The sequence below is a fragment of the Selaginella moellendorffii genome, unplaced genomic scaffold (genome assembly GCF_000143415.4).
Source record: "Selaginella moellendorffii unplaced genomic scaffold, v1.0 SELMOscaffold_25, whole genome shotgun sequence".
NCBI lineage: Eukaryota > Viridiplantae > Streptophyta > Lycopodiopsida > Selaginellales > Selaginellaceae > Selaginella > Selaginella moellendorffii.
Window position 1 is genome coordinate 1,275,643 of NW_003314286.1, and position 24,430 is coordinate 1,300,072.

General features: G+C 46.3%; 5 protein-coding genes and 1 non-coding gene across 9 annotated transcripts in view; 3 read left to right on the top strand and 3 right to left on the bottom strand.

Moving 5' to 3' along the window:
• Positions 1-1,241, bottom strand: part of LOC112347962 (pentatricopeptide repeat-containing protein At4g02750-like) — a 2,742-nt gene extending 1,501 nt beyond the window's left edge. The window contains exon 1 of the mRNA XM_024679761.1: positions 15-1,241. Coding sequence (XP_024535529.1) covers positions 15-929 — 915 coding nt within the window. The 5' untranslated portion in view covers positions 930-1,241. The remainder of the gene's footprint in view (positions 1-14) is intronic.
• On the top strand, positions 944-2,818 carry LOC112347963 (pentatricopeptide repeat-containing protein At4g02750-like). Its single transcript, XM_024679762.1, has one exon. It carries the CDS (start codon positions 944-946, stop codon positions 2,816-2,818), a length of 1,875 nt encoding a protein of 624 aa, XP_024535530.1.
• A 4,195-nt stretch (positions 2,819-7,013) lies between these two features.
• On the bottom strand, positions 7,014-8,386 carry LOC9636741 (probable plastid-lipid-associated protein 7, chloroplastic). Of its 2 annotated transcripts, none has more exons than XM_024679463.1 (7): positions 8,140-8,386; positions 7,968-8,083; positions 7,793-7,897; positions 7,632-7,730; positions 7,528-7,572; positions 7,395-7,468; positions 7,014-7,347 (listed from the first exon to the last, which is right to left on the bottom strand). In XM_024679463.1, the coding sequence occupies exons 1-7, from the start codon at positions 8,291-8,293 to the stop codon at positions 7,269-7,271; spliced, it is 672 nt and encodes a 223-aa protein (XP_024535231.1). In that variant the 5' UTR covers positions 8,294-8,386; the 3' UTR covers positions 7,014-7,268. The 2 variants fall into 2 exon arrangements, with proteins under 2 accessions (XP_024535231.1, XP_002974822.2); XM_002974776.2 differs by having other exon boundaries at positions 7,793-7,915.
• LOC9637390 (pentatricopeptide repeat-containing protein At4g02750) lies at positions 8,345-10,306 on the top strand. Its single transcript, XM_024679763.1, has one exon. It carries the CDS (start codon positions 8,345-8,347, stop codon positions 10,304-10,306), a length of 1,962 nt encoding a protein of 653 aa, XP_024535531.1.
• Positions 10,280-18,332, top strand: LOC9636742 (uncharacterized protein At3g06530). 3 transcript variants are annotated; one of them, XM_002974568.2, is made up of 38 exons: positions 10,280-10,491; positions 10,553-10,766; positions 10,825-10,920; positions 10,973-11,090; positions 11,147-11,317; positions 11,363-11,518; positions 11,574-11,629; positions 11,690-11,779; positions 11,835-11,974; positions 12,023-12,105; positions 12,159-12,269; positions 12,321-12,377; positions 12,426-12,594; positions 12,639-12,781; positions 12,838-12,948; positions 12,995-13,163; positions 13,217-13,305; positions 13,356-13,463; positions 13,517-13,646; positions 13,691-13,824; positions 13,874-14,055; positions 14,104-14,164; positions 14,212-14,388; positions 14,448-14,519; positions 14,576-14,680; positions 14,741-14,830; positions 14,881-15,068; positions 15,119-15,272; positions 15,321-15,500; positions 15,553-15,648; positions 15,699-15,766; positions 15,825-16,113; positions 16,163-16,372; positions 16,425-17,015; positions 17,075-17,472; positions 17,530-17,752; positions 17,808-17,984; positions 18,038-18,332. In XM_002974568.2, exons 1-38 carry the CDS (start codon positions 10,332-10,334, stop codon positions 18,266-18,268), a joined length of 5,997 nt encoding a protein of 1,998 aa, XP_002974614.1. In that variant the 5' UTR covers positions 10,280-10,331; the 3' UTR covers positions 18,269-18,332. The 3 variants fall into 3 exon arrangements, with proteins under 3 accessions (XP_002974614.1, XP_024535229.1, XP_024535230.1); XM_024679461.1 differs by having other exon boundaries at positions 15,825-16,107; XM_024679462.1 differs by having other exon boundaries at positions 13,226-13,305.
• Positions 18,333-24,347: 6,015 nt separating this feature from the next.
• TRNAS-AGA lies at positions 24,348-24,429 on the bottom strand. The gene has a single exon. It is a non-coding gene; the product is annotated as a tRNA-Ser (tRNA).
• Between the last annotated feature and the right edge of the window lies 1 nt (position 24,430).

Genomic DNA, 24,430 nt, shown 5'->3' on the forward strand with positions numbered 1-24,430 from the left:
GCGAGATCGTTTGCCTGCGCGTACGCGGAGATCATCGTTGTCCACGAGACAATGTCACGGTTGGGCATCTTTTCGAAGAGCAATTGAGCGCGGTTTACTTGCCGGGTGTGTACGCGAGCCTTGAGCATCGTGTTCCAGGATATGGAATCCCTCTTGGGCATCGCAGCAAAGAGATCCATGGCTGTTTGGAACTGGTTGCTCTCGGCGTAAGCCGCCAGCATTGCGTTGCCGCAGTAGAGATCATCGGGGCCATAGCTCTCATGGATGAGCTTTGCTTCGTGGATTTGGCCCTTTTGAGCGTAGCCCAGCACCATCACCGTGCACGCGATCCCACTCTTCTCTGGCATTCGATCGAAGAGATCTCTCGCTTCCCTGAGTTTTCCTTCCTTGGCATAGGCAGTGACGATCGTGTTCCAGGAAACTTGATCTAGAACAGGGCTCTCATCAAAGAGCTTCCTGGCTTCTTGGAGATGCCCGTTTTGGGCATATGCCGAGATCATCGTGTTCCAAGAGATCACATTCTTGTTTTGCAGCAAATCAAAGACCTTTCTCGCTTCGTCAACTTTCTTGTTCTGTCCATAGACAGCGATCATTGCGTTCCACGTCGCAAGGTTTTTCAAAGGCATCTTCTCAAAGAGCGTCGATGCTTTCTCGAGATGCCCGTTCCGGGAGTATGCCAGGAGCATCACATTCCACGAGTAGACGTTCCTCTGCGCGATTCCCTCAAACACATCGACCGCGTCTTTCAAGCTCCCGCACTTTCCGTACATCTCTATGAGGAGGTTCTGGAGATAGGTGTTTTGCTGCTCGTGGCTGCCAAGGATCTTTACGTGGAGACGCTTGCCTTCGGCCAAATCTCTGGTTTTGCCACACGATTTAAGCAGCGAGGCATAGAAATGCGTATCAATCGTCGCAAGCTCCACCTCCATCGCTGCTGATCAGAATGGAGCTCGCGGAGTGCATCCGCCTCGTTCAATCCTGCCACAGCATCGCATCCGCGAGAGAAGTTCACTCCAAAATCGCCCACCACTCCATCCCAACCAGCGCTTTCCTCGCAAACAAGCTCATCGAGATGTACGGGCGATGCGGCAGCGTTCCAGACGCCCTGGCCGTCTTTGATTCCATGGGCCCGAGAAAAGATGCCTTCACCTGGGTGTTCATGCTGTCGGCATATTCTCGAAATGGGCATCTCGACGAGGCCCGGAAGCTCTTTTGCGACTGCATGCCGTACCACAGCCTGGTGGGGTGGACGGCCCTGCTGGATGCGTACGGACAGCAAGCTAGACTGGATGATGCTCGCCACGTGTTCGAATCTATGCCCGAGTGGGACCAGGTGTCCCTCAACGCAGTGCTATCGGCATACACCCGGCATGGGCATCTAGCATTTGCGGAGATTATATTCTCTGCCATGCCACAGAGGAACCTCGTTTCTTGTAACGCAATCTTAGCAGCGTACGCTCAAAATGGTCAGACCGTATATGCAAAACAAATATATGATTCAATGCCGGAATGGGATTTGGTGTCGCTGACTACTATCGTTGTAGCATATGCCGTTTCAAGGCATGTAGAGAATTCGAAGATATGTTTTGACCAAATGCCGCTCAGGAACCTTGTGTCTTGGAATTCGATGCTGAGCTCCTACACTCAAAACGGGCATTCAGCGGAAGCTAAATTGTTTTTTGATAGCATGCCACAGCATGGTCTAGTGTCACTGAATTTGATGCTTTCCTTGTATGCCCAGAATGGCCTCCACGACGAGGCAAAGTCTCTGTTCTACCAAATGCCACAACGTGATGTTGTCTCTTGGAACACGATGATCTCGCTGTACGCAGACCGGGGAGATGTTGGGATAGCCACAAAGCTCTTTGATGAGATGCCGTACAGGAATATCGTCTCGTGGAATGCCCTGCTTAGTGCTCACAGCCAAGCTGGGCATGTTGAAGAGGCCAAATGTCTGTTTGATCAGATGCCACAGAGGGATCTGATCTCGTGGAACTCAATTCTTGTGGCATTTGTCCGGAATGGGCATTTTGAGTATGCAATGAGGACTCTAGAGACCATGCCCGAGCAAAGCCTTTATGCTTTGACTGCTATGATAAGCACGTATGCCCAAGTCGGGCATATCGAGAGCGCTTGGAAAGTTTTCAGTATCGTTTCTGGAAGAAACACTGTTTTGTGGACTGCGATGCTTGTCGCTTTTGGAGAAAACGGCTATGTTCAAGAAGCAAAGCTTTTGTTTGATCAGATGGAAGGAAAAGATGCCGTTGTTTGGAATTCAATGCTGTCGGCGTATGCCCATAAAGGGCATCACGCTGATGTCTCAAAGCTTCTTAGAACGATGCCTGAGCCAAGTCTAGTGTCTTGGAATGCTGCTCTCGGTGCATATGCCCGTCACGACCACAACTCTAGCAAGGTTTTCAATTCTTTATACACCATGAACACGATTGAAGCAGTTGACGAGACGTGCTCTAGTTTGGTGCTCCTGGCTTGCAGCCACAAGGGCGAAGTTTACGTTGCTCGACGATTCTTTATTTCAATGGTGTGGGACTTTGAAGTGGTGCCGACCAAGCAACACTACTGCTGCATGGTTGATATTTTGAGTCGCGCCGGTCACTTGGCCGATGCCAAAGAGCTCATCGAGACCATGCCTTTTGTGCCCGATTCTTTCGAGTGGCGGTGCCTGCTCGCGGCTGGACGATCCCACGATAATCTTGGAGATGGAATTGCAGCAGCAACTAATGTTTTTGGTCTGGATCGCAGTGATGCAACAAGCTATGTGTTGTTATCTAATTCTTACTCGATCATCAAGAGCAGTTGAACTTGTTTCGTTCTCAATTGGCGCACACCAAGATCATGGTGATTATGGCTTTGAAGAAAAGCTGGGTTTAAACACAAAGCTATCTCTATAGCTATCTGGACACCACGCTCCTTTAAGCCACTCCCATTGCCGTCGAACTGGATAGTATGTAACTATGACACCTCCAGCGGCTTGCCGGTGAGGCGCGGTCACGTAAAACACGATCACGTCGTCGACCAGTTCCATTCGGAGCGGATAAACACTGAGCTTCGAATCTTGCAAGTCACTTCCAAATCCCAGGTTTGAGACCTGCACAGGCCGCATGCAATCGTCCAGTTCCCAAATCCGTAAACCGCAGAATTTCAGGCTGTCAATGTCCCTCCATTCCGTGGCTACGATGAACTTGTCACCACATACACACTTCCCAACGAAAAGCTCTCCTGTCAATACCCACGAATCTGATCTGTGGTTTTCCCTGCGAAGATCTATGCACGTTTTCGATGCATTTGGTTTTGCAAAAGGTCCTGACCACCCTTTTGACTCCTTTGACGAGTCGTATGTGTACGTGTACGTGTTCCCGCCACCTTTCAAGGTCAAACCAATTTTATACACTCCCGTAAACGGGTCATGCCTGAACTCCATGTTGGAAACATGTAGATTGAACTGTCCCAAGCTTAATCTCTTCCATTTTCTAGTTATCGGATTCCCAACAAATATGTATGGCCATTTCATGCCACAGACGAGCCCAGCAGACGAAGCCCAGAGAGACGCGCTGATTCTTGACAATCCTTCCACTGGCCAAGCCACAGTCGTCGCAAGTGGATCCCATAGGTGTAAACTATTCCCAAGGTGCAATAGAACGACTAGATTCCTCGCTGTAAACCACGGGGATTGGACTAGCTCGAGCCACTCCTTGCAAACCAAGCGTGCGCGGAAGAGACTTTGTATGTCAAGGCGCGAGAGAACGTCTAGCATGAGATGGTGATCGAGGGGTTCCATTTGCGCTAAAAAGGAAGTTTTTACCCAATTCAATAAAAGGAGAGAAAAAGGGATCAATTCACCTTTATGTTATGCCCATCTCTCCTGCTCAATCTAGCCCATCCAAATGTATTGAGGATTTTTCTTCGTCAATCCGCGAAGCCAACCACCTCATTGAGATGTATGGAAGATCCGGGAGCGTCGATCGAGCACGGCAAGTGTTTGACGACATCGCGGCTAAGGATCAAGCATCGTGGTCGCTGCTGCTGTTGGCGTATTCCCGGAATGGGTATGTGCGAGAAGCCAATAGCGTTTTTTATGCCATGCCGGAATGGTGCATGGTATCGCTCAATTCTATGCTGGGATGCTACGTGAAAAATGGGCTGCTGGAGGACGCTGAGAAGTTCTTTTTTGATTGTATGGCCCTGTGGAGTGTGGTGTCGTGGAACACTGTTATATCTGGCTATGCCCAGTCTGGGGATTGCGAGGATGCGAAGAGGGTGTTTGATTTGATGCCTTGGAAGAATATGGTGTCGTGGAGCTCGATGCTTGTGGCTTATGCTAATGACAAGAAGCTCAAGGACGCAGAGGAAATATTTTGTGAAATACCTTTGCTTGACACTGTCGCCTGGACATCTATGCTGGTTGCATATGCCCAAAACGGGGTTTTAAACAAGGCCGAAGAGATTTTTGGCAAAATGCCAGAGAGAAACTTGGTGTCCTTTAATGCAATGCTTGCAGCATTTTCACACAGCAATAATGTCTTAAATACGGAGTATTTCTTCAAAGAGATGCCAGAGAAAAATGTGGTTTCTTGGAATGCCATGCTTGCAGCATATGCCCAAACTGGGCATTTGGAAAACGCTAAGCTCGCGTTTTGCTCTATGTCACAACGTAATCTCTTCTCTTGGAATTCAATGCTGGCTGCCTACGCCCAGTACGGTCATTTAAAAACCACTAAAGATATGTTTTACTGGAAGATGCCGCAGTGGAACTTGGTGTCATGGAACACCATGATAAACGCTCACTTGCAAGCCGAGGATTTGGGTGGCGCCAGAGAAATCTTTGCTGCGATGCCGCAGCACGACACCATCGCCTGGAACTCGATTATGGCAGCGTACGCTCAGCAGGGACTGGTGGAGAACGCAAAGCAGATGTTTGATTCCATGCCTCAATGGAACCAAGTCTCATTCAACGCGATGATCTCCGCCTACTCGAATCTACACGAAAGTCATGGCGAAGGATTGGCAGCAGCGAGAAAACTCTTTGATCTCATGCCGCAGCTCTCGCTCGTATCTTGCAACTCGATGCTATCGCTGCTCTCGGAGAACTCTAAAGTGGAGCGAGCCAAGGAGATGTTCGAGGAGATACCCCAGCGTGACTTGGTTTCCTGGACGGCCATGCTCGTTGGGTATGCCCGAGCTGGGCATATCGACGAAGCCAAGAACTTGTTCGATGCAATGCCGCAGTGGGACGTGGTGAGCTTCACGTCGATGCTGCTGGCATTCTCTCGGAGTGGCCTGGTGGCGGAAGCCAAGCAAATCTTCGACGCCATTCCGCAACACAACTCCGTCTCCTGGGATGCGATGCTGGTTTGCTACGCGCAGAGCGGCGATGCTCACTCTTCCAAGCGTCTTTTCGATGCCATGCCGGAGCACGACCTGGTGGCGTGGAATGCGCTCCTCGCGGGGCATGCCCAGCTCGGGCAGCCCGAGGCTGCGGCGCAAACTTTCGACGAGATAAAAATGGTGGAGCGGCCGGATGCGATCTGCTTCGTGTCGATCATGACCGTTTGCGAGCTGGAGCAGTGCCGTGAGTGCTTTGTTTCGATGGTTGGAGACTTCGGAGTGGTGGCGAGGAAGCAGCACTACTCGTGTCTTGTGGATGTGCTGGGACGAGCCGGGCATATCACCAAGGCCATGGATCTCATCACCAACATGCCCTTTGAGGAGGACTGTGTGGATTGGATGTGCTTTCTCGACGCTTGCAGGAGGCACAGCGATGTGGCCCATGGAGCGCAAGGAGCAAAACGCCTCTTGGAGATTGATCCAGGAAACTCAGCTGCTCTGGTGGTGCTGGGATCCATGTTTACCTTCGGAAAGGGAGTCAAGGTGGTGGATCAGGTTCTTGGTAAATAATCGTTGTGAATAATTTGATCAAAAAAGACTGTATATACACTTTTACACAACAGACTCTTTACAGAAGAATAACTTAAACTTGTAACAACTAGGGATCAAACAGAGTCCAAAAGGTTCTATCTATTGGAATCTACACGAAAATCATGGCGAAGTATTGGCAGCAGCAAGAAAACTCTTTAATCTCATGACGCAGGCATTAACGAGCATGGTTGGAAACTCCGTCCACTTTAGAGGTAAGCTTCAAGTTGCAAGAGTCGGGGAGTGCTCTTGTTTCAATGGCTGGAGATTCCGGAGTGATGGCGAGGAAGCAGCACTAGGGATCTAGCGGGGCACCTCAGCAAGTGGATCTGAGGAGGACCCGCGGAGTGCACGGAGCAAAGCAGCTCCTGGTCGATCCAGGAGACCGGCTCTGGAAAAGGAGTCAAGCAAGTGGACCAAACGCCGTGCTTGGTAAGCAAGTCGTCGTCAATGCTGAAGTCTTCTGACACGACGCGGCGACGCTTATAATACATGAAACTGGGCTACTATAAAAACTTGGCAAATGTTAGAGCCATTCCACAGTTCAGAGTTCTTACTTGTCTTCGATTACTCGTCACCCAGTGTTCGCAGTAGCATTCATGGCTTATCACCGATCTTCGGCATTCCTTGTGCTCTTCTTGGCTTGCATGGGTCTGGGATTGTCAGTGGCAGCTGCGACGAGGGAGAGTTTCACGTGCTACTGGACTCCATCTGAGAGTGGTATATGCAGAGGCAAGGCGGCGGACACGGCCATCGAGACCTGCGATCCTAAGCAAGAGATAGCTAAGGTGTGTGGCGATTTCTGGAATAAGATTCACACAGAGGGCGCCGGGAAGTTGAAGGATGGGCGATACGTGACTTGCCAAGACGGCAATTGCTACTGCTTCGGCGTGACGGATGGTCCCAAGGGCAGCAGAGACAACAACTTGCACCTCTACGTGTCGATTGCGGTTCCGGGCGAGAAGTATCCCTTTGGAACGAAGCTCGAGATAAGTCAGCTGAAGGGGCTGGTGCTTCCCGGCGGTGGGCGACACAACGGGTGTGTTCGGGTGGACGACTCGTGCACAAGCTGTAACATGGACTTCTACGTGGGGCGGAAGAGGAACTACGATGCTATTGACGCGCAGGTCACTGGTGCCTGGGATGTTACAAGCGGTTCGAACTGCGAGATTTGGAACTATGGTAATTGAGACCCTCCATGTTCTGCTGCACTCTTGAATAGAAGATCGTGATCAAGCCTAATGGACCTTGCTGCCATGAGTAGCTCCCAAATCATCCCGGACTCTCGAGTAGCTCATCCACAGATAGCTGTAGAATGTTGTGCATGAAACTCGATTTTAGGAACTTGGTAGCTTCTCCAGAAGGAAAATGTTCTCCTTGTCATCTCGGCCGACTCGCCAGCTCTCATCCAGGTAGCTTTGGTTTGTCAGGAAAAACTAGCAAGAGCTGTTGCAAAAGGATACGTGATTTCAAGCCAGCCCGCGGGATTGAAAATGCCTAGCAGGAGGTCGTAGTTCTTCTCAAATAGGTTCATCAACTGCAAGCAAAAGAATCTAGCACAACTTAGAAACTCTTTGTAACAGTGATGACGGATACCTGGTTTGGAACAATTGTCGATGATTCATACGTGATATCTACGTGCTAATCCCTTGAATCCAAAAGACTTAACAATGAAACCAAAGAGAAGAATGCGAGCAAACCGTGGGCGAAGTGATTCGATACGAAGCCGTGATGGTAAGCGAGCCTCTAAACATTGAAAATGCGGGAACGGTAAACTCGATCGTGTTCACTGCTTTCATCTGCGTTAAGGCAGGCATGTCGAGGAAACAAAAGAGAAACACGAAAGAAGCCATCGCTAAACCTTCGCTATGTCAATCGTTTGAGTAAAGTCTCCAAGAGAGATGAAGTCTCGAAGCCCGAGTTTAGTACGTTTCGAGCCGAGAATGGAGATGGTGCTGTAAAGAAGCTGCCAGTTACCATCCAGCTGCGACAATGAAATCGAAAATCCTTTTAGTGTTGAACAACGAGCATGCGACCTTTGGAAGATTTTCCATGGGGTTTGGGCATGGATTCAATCTCTCGAGCTCCATGATAAGCTCCTCAATCGCGATTTTCTTTGGGGTCTGGACTCCAAATATCCCCCTGTTGATACCTACGCGAAAGGAGGCATAGACACATTGTCCTAGAACAGATAGAGCAAGAACAGACCTTTTAAGTTATCCTTGATGGAAGATTTTAGATCTCGCAGCTCTGGAGCAGTGAGCGCAAGAGATTCCTCCTTGCAGGCCAATCTTGTGCTGATGCTATTGCAGCAGCGGCTTGGCCACGCCCAACAAGCACCGGCATTGATCGCTGCCGCCATAGAACACTTTAGGGTTTGTCCTCTTCGTGGGCGGGAGGTTTATTCAAATGTATGTCTCGCGAGGAATTGCTACTGATCGTTCGCTCCTGCCACAGCTTGAATGCCGCCCAGCAGCTCCACGATCGCATCCGCGAGCTGATCAAGTACCCCGATGCCCACTTCTCGAATCACGTCGTGGACATGTATGGGCGCTGCGGCAGCGCCCATCTCGCCCAGCAAGCGTTCGATGGCATCGCCTCCAAGAATTCTTCGTCCTGGAACTTCCTCCTTGCCGCATATGCCCGAAATGGGCATTTGGAAACCGCCAAGCGCCTCTTTGATTCCATCCCGCAAAGAAATCGTTTCACCTGGAGCATCATGCTAGCGGCTTTCACGAAAAGCGGCCACGTGGCGGAAGCTCAGGATCTCCTTGATAGGGCTCCAGAATGGGATCTAGTCTTCACAACCGAGATGCTCACCGCATATGCCCGAAGCGGGCACCTTGAAAAAGCCGAAAGAATCTTTCACAGCATGGCCGAGTGGGACCTCGTGTGCTTCGGCGCGATGATAACGGCATATTCGCAGTCCGAACACGTGGCAAGAGCCGAGAGATTCTTTGACTGGATGCCGGGGTCGAACCTCGTGTGCTGGAACGCCATGCTGGCTACTTATGCCCAAAACGGGCATCTGCTGCGTGCCAAGGAGCTGTTTGACCGGATGCCACGTCGGAATCTGCTGACGTGGAATTCTATGCTGGCGGCGTGCTCCCAGCACGGCTACGAGCAGGAGGCGAAAGAGGTGTTCGATCGCATGCCGGAGTGGGATCTGGTGTCGTCTACGTCGATCCTGACGGAATTTGCCAGGATCGGACGGTTGCCGGACGCCATGCGATTGTGGGAGGCGATTCCGGAGCAGAATCGCTTTATTTCGACGGCGATGGTGGCCGTGTGCGGAAAGAACGGGTTGTTGGTTGAGGCCAAAGAGATCTTTGATCGGATGCAAGAGCGTGATATGCCGTCTTGGAATGCGTTGCTCGCTGCGTATACCCAGAATGGTCATCTTGTGCGAGCTAGAGAGGTGTTTGATTTGATGCCGCGGCGAAACATGGTCTCGTGGAACACAATGCTGGTGTCATTTGTCCAAACGGGCGACCTCGACTCCGCGGAGACGCTGTTTTATAAGATCCCACAGCAGAATATCGTCTCTTGTACGGCAATGCTCGTTGGCTTTGCCGAGGGTGGTAACCTCCACAAAGCCGCTAGAGTGTTCCGTGCGATGCCCACACAGGACGTGGTTTCATGCACGGCAATTCTTTCTGCATATGCCCAATCTGGGCATCTGGAAGATGCTCATTTTCTTCTCCGTTCAATGCCGGTCCAGAACCTTGTTTCGTGGAACGCAATGTTATCTGGCTACGCCAACTTTGGCCATCTTGACGAAGCGTATTCTTTGTTTGTAAGCCTCCCTGAAAAGAATCTAGTTTCCTGGAACTCAATGCTCGCAGGATATGCCCAAAACGGGCATGCTGAAGCCGCAGTGACGGTGTTTCACGGCATGCCCGAGAGGGACATCGTGTCCTGGAACTCCTACTTGGGCGCGCTCGCGTTTAACCGGGGTAGCGTTCGCGTCGCGCTCGCCCAGTACGAATCGATGAAGCTCACGGACAATCCCGACGAGGTGTGCTTCGCGATCGTGTTGCTGTGTTGCAGCCATGCCGGGAAGATCCGGGGCGGGATCCAGCGCTTCCTGGCGATGAGCTTCGATTTCTCGGTGGCCGCGACGAGGAATCACTACTGCTGCCTTATCGATCTGTTTGGGCGCACTGGGCATCTCGCCGAGGCCGCGGATTTGATCGCCCATATGCCATTTGAGCCCGATTCTCTGGAATTGCGATGCCTGCTGGGGGCGTGTAGGACGCATGGGAATCTCGAGCACGGCGCGCGCGTTGCGAGCTTTGTGCTGGGATTGAGAAGGGAAGAATGCGCCTCCTATGTGTTCCTCGCGAGCATCTACACGCACGCTCTCAAAATTTAGGGTTTAGCTAGGGTTTTGGAGGAAAATGGCGACAGCGCTTGGCGCCCAGCTCAAGGCGCTGTCGTCAATCCAGGGGCGGGAGACGGCTTTGGTTTCTGGCACTCGCACGCGCCCATCGCTGCTGTTTGATCCCAGGAAAGCGGCGGATATCGATCTCCAGGCGATTTTTTCAATCGCTCAAGCAGGTCCGAGGAGAGTTTTTTTTTTTTTTCGCGAGAATGTGATTTTTTTTCCTTTCATTTACAGGATTGCAAGAGCTGCTGGAGCTTAATGGCGCGTTCGTTCCATTCCAAAGGACGCTCTTTAGCACCGAGAGCACACAAACGGATAGAGAGCTCCAGACAAAGGAATTCAATGACAAGCTCAATCAATCCATCGCGTCGTTCTTGCAAGTCCTCTCGGCATTTGTTCTTCTCCCCGCGGCTCACCAAGTTCTGGAGTACCTCATCCGGCGCTACAAGTTTGTGTTGGTTTGGGTTTTCTAACTTCGATTTGATACCTGTTTCTTACTGTACCAGGATCCATGTCTACAACGTTGAAGATGTCATGATGTCCATACTTCCATTCCACGAAACCAGCGTTTTTGTTCGAATTGTTCAGCTCCTCAAGCTCAAGTATGCTATGTCTTTTTACGACTCGTAGCTTTTAACATTTCTTTTTTTCCAGGAAAACGAGGTGGGAGTTTCTTAAGGGAGTGCAGAAATCCGGTGCTGCCCCGCCCCGTGAAGTTCTCGTACAAAGATGCACCCATGACAATGCTTTCTTGGAAGCTGTCTGTGACACGGTGAGTTTACGGACCTTCAAATCATGCTGGTCTCTTACATTCATGTTTCTGTTCAGGGACTGATGGGAATTAAACCTCTGGTAAACGCAAGGACACATGTAACATTCAGCTGCGTGACAGTGATGGAGACATTGTCGAAGATCCCTTCCGTAACGAAAGATGTCTTGAATAAAGTGATGCCATTTATTCTTCATGCTTTTGAGAATGGCGTGACTGATGAATATCGGGTAAGTATAGTTACTCTTCCTCATGTGCTAATGACAGACTCTCAGGTTGGGGGACTAATGATAATCGGCCTGCTGACTGGCAAGGCAACTCTTACCAAGAACCTGTGCTCAACGCTGCTCGAGTCTGTGAGCAAAGCAGCGTCTAGAGGAGATGCGCAGCTGTCTCGCCTCTCGCTGATGATTATGATTCAGATTTTACAGGTGCGAATCCTAGGAACTAGAATGATCGTCATATATGACGTGTTTTTGTATGTAGACTCAAGAAGTGGACCTTTTCCCTCGGAAGGCATTCAAGTACACCGTAAAAGTGAAGTATGTAATCGCTAGTTTTGCATCTAAATAGTTTAAACTTATGATCGTTTTTCATGCCAGGGAGCTTCCAGTATTGTTGACAGAGCTATCAAAACTATTTGACGCCGAGAGGTTCATTTTCTTGTTCTCCAGTGCCCTTGCAGAGCACAGGTACGCAAGTTTTCGTTCCTCACTACTTAAAATCTTATTATTCTTGCTCTATCAGCCTACGGAGCAGAAACTACGAGAAAAGATTTTTTGAGATGATTAAGGAATTAAATCTTGGACGCCATGTGAAGGTTATTTTGTCGAGACTACTCAATGCTGGCATAGAAAAAGAAGCCGAGGACAATAATTTTTGTGCTAGTAAGTCTATGATCTCCGTCTTTCTGCAACTTTAACAACGTTTTACAGAGGATTTTTTCCAAAAAGCGCTTCCAGCTATTGAAAAGCTATATCCGTCCGAGCTAGACAGCGCTGTGAAGTCCTTGTTTCAGGTTCTTATTCGTATGATTTCTTATTTCTATCTAACCCTGAGAACAATTTGCAGGAGAAAAATAGTTCGATAATAAAGATTCTGGATCATGTCTTAAAAGATAGTCTGCGAAAGCCTTTGGAAATGGCCGAGTGCAGTTTGTACGAATCTATAGACCATCCAAAGGTGAAATTTTCCAAAGTAGACAATTTGGATATTTAATACGCCCTTTCGCAGGCTGAGGTCCGAAAGCTGGCTGTGCAGCATATCTCGGAGATGTCCATGACAGCTGAGGTTGGTGTTCTTTTTCGTCTACACTTGTACTTATCGTCTTGGTCTTAGGCTGCTCCGATTATCTCCGGAGCTTTGCTTCGCCGACTCGGTGACAGTGATCTGGCAGTAGTACACACTGTTGTGTCGATCAATGGGCTAGAAGAGCTTATTCCACCAGAAAAGCTTATCAGACCTGTATGCAGTTTGATCCATAATTGCATGGATGTCCTTCAAAGAGGTACTCATCAACAGTCTGTTTTGGTAGTCATTGTTTTTCTTCAGGCCCAAAACCTTCGAGAGATGATGCAAAAGCGGTTTTAAAGAAGTGTTTGGAACTTGTGGAAACACATTTTTCAGGACAGGACAGTAGCATGCAGAAGGAAGTCCAACGTTGCCTTCTGTGCTATATAACAGTAAACACTAAAGTATTGCTTATTTCCCTTTTTCCCTTTGCAATGTGCTCACTGCTGACATGCTTCAGACATGGAAGCAGAACCTGCAAGCTTTGAATGCTTCAGCGCAATTTCCAGTTTTGCTCTTCAAATTCCTACCAAAAGAACTTCCTGAACGCTCTGAAGACCGAGGGCTTAAGGTATGAAAGCCGATTTCTCCTTCTTTACCTAAGCTATTTTGTTCAGGATGCCTGGTATACCGAAGTGAACGATAAGATTGTAACTGCGATTGCAAAGTCTATAGTTCAGGATCACACTTTAACTGACTTATTGCTAGAAGCAGCCATGATATCTGACAACGCCAAAATGTTGAGCCTTCGCGTACTTCCGAGATGCTTTGTGGAAGGTCCCGATGGTAAGCTTGAGTGTTTTTTTTCTCGTAAGCAATTAACCAGCTCGCTGTTTAAGGAAATTCAGAGCAGTTATTAAAGAAATGCATTCCATTTCTTCGCGAGGAGTGGTCAGCAATCGCAACTAACACTGATACTCTTGGATCGGTGAGCATGAGATTTTTTATCTGTGCATAATATGCCCGCCGCAAACGTAGGTCGATTATGTTTCTCAGTACGATGCTGACGAGTATCTTCTCCTGGGAAAAGGAGAGCTTATTCTTCTTGCATTGTATAGGATCATCCCGTTCTTGGACTCGTCCGAAGTAAGAAAATTTGGAGTTTCCATCGAGAAAGATGCTAATCTTCTCTATTGCAGGTTCGTGATAGTATTTATCTTCTTTTTGCAAACTTTCCCACGTGGGACGTTTTCAAACCACATCTGTTAATTTTACTCGGGCGCACTTCCGATGCTGTTTCTTTTCTTTTGGAAAGCTCAGTAACAGAAGGTTTGAGATTCTGTTTTTGTTGTCGTCACTAACACTAATACCAGATAGCACAACGCCTTTACAAGTACATAGCTTGAGTATCCTAGCATGGTATATTTCTGAAACTTCTATTTCGGATGAGAAGCAGTTACTGTTGGCCGTGGTTGGCTGCATTGTAGCTCTTGCAAGCTCTTTGAAGGTAAAGCTTGATTTCATAATTTAAGCCATACTTAAATCTTTGTTTGCAGTCTGTACGCGCTGCTGCCATGCGGTGCTTAAAAACAATCAAGCAAGAAGGTCAAGTCTTGAAGAGGCTTTTTTTTCTTTTGCAAGCCATACATGCCAGTTCCAAGAACTTCGTAAACGATAGGAGGTTTTTGTCATCCTTTCTTCATACTAGTCTTGATAAAAGCAAGCTCAGCGAACGAGAGTAAGACAATTAGAACATGTGATACGTTTCTGATGTTTTATACTGCAGGATTGAATCCATTGTGATGTGCCTAGTAGAACAAGCTCTAAAGTTACCGCTTTCAATGCAGGTTTGTGTGGAATAAATTTGCTGATTACTCTAAAGCTTGATCTGCAGGGACTTTTCTTTGAGGTGCTTCGTGCCGTGCCGTATACCCCTAGTAAGGCAGCTGCTGCCGATAACTACTTCCTTGAGCTGCTGCAAAGGCGCAAGGCTTACCATTTAGTAGCGTCTACGTCATCTCTAGGAAAACTGAAACATATAGAGATAGATATAATCGATTATCTGCTGGAGGTAATCGTTGAGCTATACAGTATACTTTTTCTGATGCCATTGATGCCTTTGATTTGCAGATAAACGTAGAGCATATTTCCGTATTGCATTCGGGGAAGGAACAGATGCGGGCGCTTCTTGAAGCTCTGAGTGTAAGCTCGTTTTTATTTATGTGTAGTTGTTCTAGACAGTGACATTTCTTCTTCAGACTACAGGAGGATCTACTGGGGATCCAGCGGTTGTGAGGCCTTGCCTGTTGGCTCTGAAGTTCCTATCTTCCGACCTATACAACGGACTTGAATCTTGCTTTCAGGTTGGCGGTTTTAATTTCGGTATAATTTTTGTCCCTGATTTTTATTATTCTGATTGCAAGGAAGCAATATTTGAATCCCTCTTAGAACTAGCAGCTGTAACGGATAATTCAATATGTTCATCTGCCCAACATACTTTGGATACCCTTCAGGTATATAGTTCGTTTCTATTTCATTGATAAGTTATTGTTGTCGTAAACAGATTGACCTTGCCATTGTTTCAAAATACCTCGGTTACCTCTATTCCCTAGATGCTTTCACGGGTAGCGAAAGGAATAAGAAAAGCAAGCGAATAGAGAATACGAAACATTGGCCTAGACAAGGTGATGAATTAAAGGTCAGCATAGCGTTACTTGAGTTCCTATTGCGGATGACAAAGATAGATGCATGGTAAGCTGTTGATTCAATCACTGTATTATGCTTAGCTACGCTACTTGCAGTGGAGGGCTTCTGAAACCACTATTTGAGCTTTTGCGTTGTCATCTCAACGGACAGTGGCCTAAGTGCGAAACGGAAGTTTCTGAAGGCGATGTGCAGCATACGGCGCAGCTGCTCTTAACTGTCATTGAGAATATTATAAGATCCAAACCTGCGGTAAGTTGTCGTTTCCATAAGCAGAGTTTGTAACAACTTGTTTGTCAGGAGTGCACTTCGGATATGGATGCGGACTTGCTTATTGAGTACCTTAAGGTGGCAAAAGATGATGTTACAAGAACCCAGGTCTTCTCCGTTATTGCTGCAGCAGGAAATTGCTGTCCGGATCGATTTTTACCACATGTTGTGGAAATCGTTTCAATTGCAGGCGCTTCTACAGTAACAGAAGTACGTATGATGCATCTTGCTGGCTCTGATTTATACTTAACATTAACTTCAGGATGTGGGTCACTTCCACACGGTGGTACAGCAGATGCTTGATTCCGTTGTCCCATTCTGGCTGAAACAAATGAATGATCCACGCTCGCTGCTGGAGGTTTTTGCTTTTACTTGAAGACTGCAAGGTTTTAATGGTTCACTTTTTAGGTATTTATCGAGGCTTTGCCTGCTGTTCCACCACACCGTCAGACGGATTTGGTGAAATGTGTTCTGAGGTTGGTCGTATCCATATTTAGGAAATTTATGTTTCTGAATATTTTTTCATCGACCCAGGGTTACAGAAGAGGACCGTAGCATCTCCGCCTTTTTGCTTCTTTTGATCAGAAGATATGAAAAAGAAGCTGAGATGTGGCCTTTAAGCTTCGCCGAAAGGCTCTGTATGAGTTACGACCCCAACACAAGAATTTCGGCCCTTGTAAAGTTGTCAGCTGAATTCGATCTTGGAGCCCTACGAACAGAGGATACAAGCATTTGGTCCACCTTGCAACTTTCAACTCGGTTCATTGCCACTCAACTCCAAAGGCTGGAAGTACATCTGCTAGACAATGATGTTGTGGTACAAGTAAGCCTGAAACTATGTTTATCGTTAATACTGGCGTATATATTTGCAGGATGCTTGTCGTACGCTTATGGAGCATGCACTCCAGCAGCTGCAGATGCTTTCTGACAAGAAAATGAAAGCATTATCTGAAGTGGGAGCCTCGTGCTTGGATGCTGCTCATCTTTTCCTTGGTTCGCTGACAAAGTTGATGAGCCCCTCGATATTTTGCAAAACTGTGGCTTTCATGCTGCAAAATTCTAACAGTGCCATCCGTCGCAAGGTATGTCAGTTTGTTCTTTTCTTTCGGCCATCTACAGCTTCATCCTTTCCAGGTGTTCCAAATTTATGTCTCAAAGCTGAAAGAACGAGATGCAACACCTAAGAAAAGGAGCGCTGCTAGTAATTTCACTGGCGATCTGGAGGGACATATGGAAATAGTCGCGCAGATATCGAAATTGCTCGAAAAACAAGACTTGTCTTTCCGAACAACACAGGCGGCTATCTCATCGCTAGACGTCGCAGTTCAGAAGTTTGGAGGGGCATGTGCATCAGCATTCGTTTCCTGCCTACCAGCCGTGCTGACAAAACTCGAGGACGAACACAGAGCTGTTGTGGTGGCATCCGTGCACTGTACAGCTTCAATTCTATCGACAGCTGGTGCGGAAGCGTTGCCAAGTCTTCCTGCAGTTATGGCTGGCCTGTTAAAGATCGCGCATCAGTGTACGAGCGAAGCTGACAACGAGAAAGACCTGGAAACTGCTATTGCTTTCGCCTTGGAAGCGGCCGTAGACAAACTCGGCTCCTTCTTAAGTCCTTACATCGAAGGAATTATTGGCGTGGTGATATCGCCAAAGTTTAACAAGGCTGGAAATCTTTCGACAAGGTTTGCTTCATTGAGGACACTTGCGTCCGAAAGACTTCCGGTACGATTTGTTTCTGTTACCTTTGCCTGTGTTTAAAACCATTTGGTTGTGTCCCACAGGCCCGTCTGCTTTTGGATCCTCTGATAAATTCCTACAAGATAGCAGTGGACGAAAGCGAGACGTCTGTTGCTTTTATTTTCCAGATGCTAGCTGTTATGTGCTCGAAGATGGATCGTGCATCTGTTACGGCGTATCACACCAAAGTCTTTGATCTGTGCAAGGAAGCTCTCGACCTGAGACGCAAACGGCCAGAGTCGTTTGTTTCACGTCACACAGTTGAGGAAAGCGTCATCTCCGCCGTTACATCTCTTGTGATGAAGCTTAGCGAGACGACTTTTAGACCGCTGTTCGTGACTATCCAGCAATGGGCAGCATCACCAGTCGCAGACGGGAGTCAAAGCATAGAGAGGAGTATCGTCTTCTACAAACTAGTCAATCAACTCGCCGACAAGCTCAGGTAAAAGCCTTACTTCATACATCCGTGGCCCATATTCTGATAAAATACGTCCTCCAGATCCGTCTTCGTACCATATTTTCGCTACCTCGTCGACGGATGTCTCGCAGTACTGGCGAAGAGCGGCGAGACTAGAAAATCGAAGAAAAGGAAAACGGTGAGCGTTTCAGCCGACAGCGGTTCCGCTTTGGCCAAATGGCACCTCAAGCACTTGGTCGTCTCGTCCCTGCACAAGTGCTTCTTGTACGACTCTGTCGGTTTTCTGGATGCACCTAAGTTCCAGGTATTTCGAAAAGTTCCAGGAGGCAGACTTTAATGTTTTCTTTTCGCTTTCGCAGCAATTGCTGCCATCTCTTGCAGACCAGCTCCTAGAGGAAGCTCCGCCGGAGCTGGACGGCTCAACAGACGCAGACGTACCCACACTTGCCGAAGCAGACGAGACAGTGGTGTCGTGTCTCAGTAGAATGGCGCTCACCGCCGGCACGGACGTCCTGTGGAAGCCACTCAATCACGAGGTGAGATGAGAGCACAACTTCCAATCACTCATCACTCAATGGATTGCTTCCAGGTCCTGATGAAGACCCGGAGTGGCAACGCGCGAGCGAAAAGGCTGGCGTTGGATGTCGTCAAGCAGCTGGCGGAGAACTTGAGGGAGGAGTATCTCGTTTTCATTCCCGAGACCATCCCGTTCCTGTCGGAGCTACTGGAGGACCAGAACCTGGCTATAGTGGCCAAGACGCAGGAGGTGATTAAGTTACTGGAGGAACTAAGTGGAGAGAGCCTGGCACAATACATGTGAAGCCACTAAACAGAGTGTACAGTAACATTTTGCAAACAAAGTCACTTTGGTTTGGAGGTTTTAATGGGCTTGCAGTAGACGCCAAAAAGAGGATCCATTCCGACATCCTCGACTGCTGCTCCAGCGTCTTCGTTGCCGTATGTTGGGTCTTCATACAAAAAGCTCAAATTTTTGTATGGTGTTGCATGTGTCAAAATTTTGTATGCTTTTTTTACATTTAAATTCATTAAACGCGGTTAATAAATTTAATCTTATTTTTGCCTAGAATTATGTATGAACTCTTTTAATTTCACAAAGTTTTCTTATAACTAAACATTGTTCCATAAACAAGATTTCAGACTTTAAGCCTGCTAGTAGAAAGATGAGGATCAAGAGAGAAACATCTCGCCACCAAGGACACGAGTGCAACCACTCCGCCTGCTCCACAAGTTCGAATACACTCAGATAACTATGTTGTTTATGCTCTTTGGGCTTGCAATGCTGAACTGACACCCTTAGTTGTGGGAAGTAGGACCTCAAAAGGAAATGCTCACTTTCACCACTTTCCCCTTACTTGTAGATCTTGGCAAATGTTTGTCCATTGAACAAGTGCTTCTTGCCTTGAAAGTGAATCTGTGATACCACTTTTCTAAGGGTTTGCCACGTGGCATACCACCTTTAGGTGAAAGATTTTTGGAGAAGTCAAATGTGTAAACAGTGTTCTTTCTATCCCTCAACATATTCACTCTCCCATTGGCTAGGTATTTATAAGCCAGTGGCTCATAGAGAGAAGGGTATGCTGGTGCTCTATACTAGAGTTTGTTATGAGAATGTACACTAGTTATTTGAAGAGATGGGAATCTTTATATTTTTGGTAGAATAAAACATTGGTCTCAACCTAGACCATTAAAATAAAATAGCACATGGTTAATTTGTCAAAAAAGGCAAATTCCAAATTAAAAAATAATAATTTAATTATACCTCAAAGTATAATGAGTATATGTGCTTATAATGCTAAGGTGTCATACTAGCCAATCTTCCTTGGCCATCTACTAATCAACCTAACCTTTATTTGCTAAAATTTAACACCTATTTTTTACAATTATTATTGATGTAATTGATTACTTATCAATTCTGTAAGGTAAGTTCTGTAAATTATCTAAATTATTTCCTTCATAGCTCTTTTTGAGATTTTACTTTGCTTAGACAAATAATCTACCAGGGCAAGTTTGATGTCATCCTCAACTAATATGCTGTAATGTAACTTCATAGATGGTAAATGAATATATTTTGCAATTTCTCTGGAAAAGTTACACAATTAAAAAACTTTTTAAAAATGCAGTTTAATTTAGTTTCTTGTTAACTAGTTGCATAACCTCATCTACAATCTTCCCTTTTATCCAATCAGTTGCTACAAGAAAAGGCTTAGCAAATATAGGAAATTATTATTATTACTATAAGAAGAATATGTAATAGTAGATCCACAGCCAAAAGTCTTGAAACATGCATCAATAATTATTTTACTGGATTTATTTACATTATTTACATGAATTTAGAGCTTCATAACATCTCCATAAGCAGAAGTTCCAACAAATGTTAATCCCACATCTGGCTTGTATTTGTTTGATGATTAACATTTCTAAGGTTACTGAAGTGATCCACAACCATTTCATGATAACCAACACTCCACTGCAACAATGTAGCAGCCCTCACATTACTAGCTTTCCAAAAAACCTAACAATTATTATTACATTTTTACAAAAAACTTACAAAAACTTTCATTAGAATGCGGTTTTCATACAGTTTCGGAAGTCCATGAGCTTTTGAGTCGCTGCACCACTTGCATAGGCAACTGCGATGGCTCTTTTTGGCATACGAAGGTCAAAGAAAACCTTGTTCAAGAGTTGTAACAGCGTATTAGCTTCAAGGTAGTCACTACTTGTACAGAATGACAATAGATTTGGGCCAGCTCTTCTCTTAATTACTAGAATTTACTGGCAAAATTTGGTCAAACAAAATAAACAAAAAGATACTCTTGGCCACTTTTTTAAGTACAATGTAATGTGAGGGTGGATAGTGGAAGAGGTAGCGGTAGCCACCCACAAGGCCACAGCGTCAGTTTCCTCCACCTTCTGGAGCGGCCGTACCGCCGGAGTGTTTGTCCGTACTAGTCAGTGTAGGTCAGAGGAAAGAAATTTTGTTTCATCGAGAGACTGGCGCGTTCGTTCCATTCCAGAAAACGCTATTTAGCGCCGAGAGCACGCAAAAGGTAGAGAGCTTCAGCCATGACAAGCTCAATCAAAAAGTCCTCTCGGCATTTGTTCTTCTCTTCCCGCCTCACCAAGTTCTGGAGTACCTCATCCGGTGCTACAAGTCTGTGTTACTTTGGCTTTTCTAACTTCGATTTCATACCTATTTCTTACTGTGCCAGGATCTATGTCTACAACGTCGAAGACGTCATGATATCCATACTTCCATTCCACGAAACCAGTGTTTCTGTTCGAATTGTTCAGCTCCTCAAGCTCGAGTATGCTAATGCTTTTTACAATTCCTGGATCTCTTTTTTCCGAGGTGGGAGTTTCTTAAGGGAGTGAAGAAATCCGGTGCCGCCCCACCCCATGAAGATGCACCCATGACAATGCTTTCTTGGAAGCTGTCTATGATCTATGACATGGTGAGTTTACGGACCTTCAGATCATGATGGTCTCTTACATTTTTTATTCTGTACAGGGCTTAAACCTCTGGTTTACTCGCATGTAACCTTTAGCTGCATGAGACTGATGGAGACATTGTCAAAGATCCCTTCCGTAGTCTTGAATAAAGTCATGCCATTTATTCTTCATGCTTTTGAGAATGGCGTGAGTGATGAATATCAGGTAAGTGTAGTTACTATTCCTCATGTGCTAATGACAGACTCTCAGGTTGGGGGACTAATGATAATCGGCCTGCTGACTGGCAAGGCAGCTCTTACCACGAATGTGCTCATCGCTAATCGAGTCAGTGAAGCGTCTAGAGGAGATGCGCAACTGTCTCGCCTCTCTCTGATGACTATTATTCAGGTTTACAGATGCGAATCCTAGCAACTTGCACAGTTCCAAGAACTTTGTGGAGGTTTTTGTCATCTTTTCTTCGTACTAGTTTTGACAAAAGCAAGCTCAGGGAACTAAGAACATGTGATAAGTTTCTGATTATTTATACTCCAGGGTTGAATCCCTTGTGACGCCAGTTACCGGTTTCTTTGATCTACAGGGACTTTCTTTGAAGTGCTTCGTGCCGTGCCTTATACCCCTAGTAAGGCAACTGCAGCCGAGAATTAGCTGGTGCAAATGCCCATTTAGCAGCATCTACACCATCTCGAGGAAAACTGAAACATATAGAGACAGATATAATCGATTATCTGCTGGAGGTAATCGTTGAGCTATACAGTATACTTTTTCTGATGCCATTGATGCCTTTGATTTGCAGATAAACGTAGAGCATATTTCCGTATTGCATTCGGGGAAGGAACAGATGCGGACGCTTCTTGAAGCTCTTAGTGTAATGTTTTATTCATGTGTTATTTGTTCTAGGCCTTCAGATTACAGGACGTGATCCAGCCGTTGTGTTGCCTGTCGGCTTTGAATCTACTATCTTCCGACCTTTACAATGGACTTGAATCTAGCTTTCAGGTTGGTGGTTTAAATTTCAGCATAATTTGTCCCTGATTTCCGTTTATCTGATTGCAAGAAAACGAACAATTCAAATGTTCATCTGCCCAGGATGCCCTTCATGTATATAGTTGGTCTATTTTATCGATAACTTATTGTTATTAACAGATTGACCTTGCCATTGTTTCAAAATACCTCGGTTTTCTCTATTCCCAAGATGCAAGCAAATAGAAAATACGAAACATTGACCTGATTTATGAACCTATAAACTAACTACGACACCAAACAGTAGATTATGGGATAGACTTTGTTACTCACCTCCCAACCCCATGCTGATTCTCCCTCTGAGTGAAGAATTAAAGGTCAGCATAGCGTTACTTGAGTTCTTATTGCGGATGACAAAGATAGATGCCTGGTAAGCTGTTGTTTGAATCACTGTATTATCCTCAGCTACAGTTATTTGCAGCAGAGGACTGCTGAAACCACTATTTGAGCTTTTGCGTGCTCATCTCAACGGACAGTGGCCTAAGTGCGAAACAAAGTTTCTCAAGGAGATGTGCAGCATACGGGGCAACTGTTGTTGACTGTAACAGAAGTACGTATAATGCATGTTGCTCGCGATGATTTATTGATCTACTTGGCATTGAATTCAGGATCTGAGTCACTTCCACAGCACACGGTGGTACAGCAAATGCTTGATTCTTGGGGCTGAAATAAATGAATGATCCACCCACGATCGCTGCTGGAGGTTTGTGCTTTTGCTTCAAGAGTGCAAGGTTTTAATGGTTTTCTTTTCAGGTATTTATCGAGGCTTTGCCCGGTGTTCCACCACACCGTCAGACGATTTGGTGAATGTGTCTGAGGTTGGTCGTATCTAAATTTATGTTTCTGATTGTTTTTTCATCGACCAGGGTTACAGACCTTTTTGCTTAGAAAATATGAAAAAGAAGCTGAGACGGGGCCTTTAAGCTTTGCCGAAAGGCTCCGCGAGTATGAGTTACGACCCCAAGACAAGAATTTCGGCCTTTGTAAAGCTGTAGCTGAATTCAAACTTAGAGGCCTATGAACAGACGATAGAAGCTTTGGTCCACTTTGCAACTTTCAACTCGGTTTATTGCCCCTCAAATCCAAAGGCTGGAAGTACATCTCCTAGACTATGATATTGTTGTACAAGTAAACTATAAATTATGTTTATCGTCGTACTAATGCTTTGCAAAATATCGAGGGACTTATTAACTTTGTCAGTGAACTAGATGAGTAGCATCCAAACATGGCTCTCATTTCAGATAATGCTTTCATTTTTTTGTCAGAAAGCACCTGCGCACATGCTCCATTAGCATGCAACAAGCATCCTGCTGCAAAATGTTAACAATGCCATCTGTGGGGCCAGTTTGTTTTTTTTTTTTGTTTCTCCAGTCTAAAGGTTCATCCTTCCAGGTGTTCCAAAGTTATGTCTCACGCGATCCGGCACCTAAGAAAAGGAGAGCTGCTACTGGCGATCCGGAGGCACATATGAAAATAGTCACGCAGATTTCGAAATTGCTCAAGAAACGAGACATGTCTTTCCGAACAACACAAGCGGCTATCTCATCGTTAGACGTCACAATTGGCTACCAGCCGTGTTGACAAAACTCGAAGAACACAGAGCTGTCGTGGTGGCATCCGTGCACTGTACAGCTTCAATTCTATCGAGAGCTGGTGCGGAAGGGTTGCTAAGTCTTCCGGCAGTTGTGCCTGGCCTGTTAAAGATCACGCGCTTGTAAACTTTGGCGATATCACGATGTAAGGAAATGCTACAACCTACACTTTATTATACCTTTGTCTAGGGCCGCTTCCAAGGCCAAAGCAGTGCTGGAAGCCTTTCAACAAGGTTTGCTTCAGTGAGGACTTTTGTTTCTTTACCTATGCGTGTGTTTAAAGGCATTTGGTTGTCCCTCGGGCCCGGCTGCTTTTGGATCCTTGATAAATTCCCACAAGATAGCAGTTGACGAAAGCGAGACGTCTGTTGCTTTTATTTTCCAGATGCTAGCTGTGTTACGGAGTATCACACCAAAGTCTTTGACCTGTGCAAGAAAGCTCTCGGGGTAGTTGAAGAAAGCCGCCATCACCAGTAGCCGAGTAGAGAGAAGGTAAGCTCTACTTTGTACTTCCATGGCTTATAGTCTGATGAATACGTCCTCCAGATCCGACCATACTGGCGAAGAGCAGCAAGACTACAAAAACGAAGAAAAGAAACGGTGATCAGCCCCACTTTGGCCCTTGCAAAGTGCCAGTTCTAGGTTTTTCAAAAAGTTCCAGCTTTTAATTATATGATTTGTTACAACTAAAAACACAAATTAAACCTATCTTGAGGTTTTTGTTTAAGCTGGACAAAGGGCATAGTCTAAGCATTTTAATTATATGGTCTGTTACAACTAAAAACACAAATACGAATATTTCAGACTTAAAAATGTCGTGGACGGCAGGATTCGAACCTGCGCGGGCAGAGCCCACATGATTTCTAGTCATGCCCGATAACCACTCCGGCACGTCCACT

What these genes read in the sequence shown, in the direction of transcription:
- LOC112347963 (XM_024679762.1), top strand. Translation starts at nt 944, where the DNA reads ATGGAGCTCGCGGAGTGCATCCGCCTCGTTCAATCCTGCCACAGCATC.
- LOC9636741 (XM_002974776.2), bottom strand. Translation starts at nt 8,293, where the DNA reads ATGGCGGCAGCGATCAATGCCGGTGCTTGTTGGGCGTGGCCAAGCCGC. An exon ending in CCATGGAAAATCTTCCAAAG is followed by an intron (nt 7,916 to 7,967) that starts GTCGCATGCTCG and finishes TCATTGTCGCAG; the next exon opens with CTGGATGGTAACTGGCAGCT. An exon ending in GCGGGCTGGCTTGAAATCAC is followed by an intron (nt 7,348 to 7,394) that starts GTATCCTTTTGC and finishes GACAAACCAAAG; the next exon opens with CTACCTGGATGAGAGCTGGC.
- LOC9637390 (XM_024679763.1), top strand. Translation starts at nt 8,345, where the DNA reads ATGTCTCGCGAGGAATTGCTACTGATCGTTCGCTCCTGCCACAGCTTG.
- LOC9636742 (XM_002974568.2), top strand. Translation starts at nt 10,332, where the DNA reads ATGGCGACAGCGCTTGGCGCCCAGCTCAAGGCGCTGTCGTCAATCCAG. An exon ending in GCGTGACTGATGAATATCGG is followed by an intron (nt 11,318 to 11,362) that starts GTAAGTATAGTT and finishes ACAGACTCTCAG; the next exon opens with GTTGGGGGACTAATGATAAT. An exon ending in TTGGTGAAATGTGTTCTGAG is followed by an intron (nt 15,767 to 15,824) that starts GTTGGTCGTATC and finishes TCATCGACCCAG; the next exon opens with GGTTACAGAAGAGGACCGTA.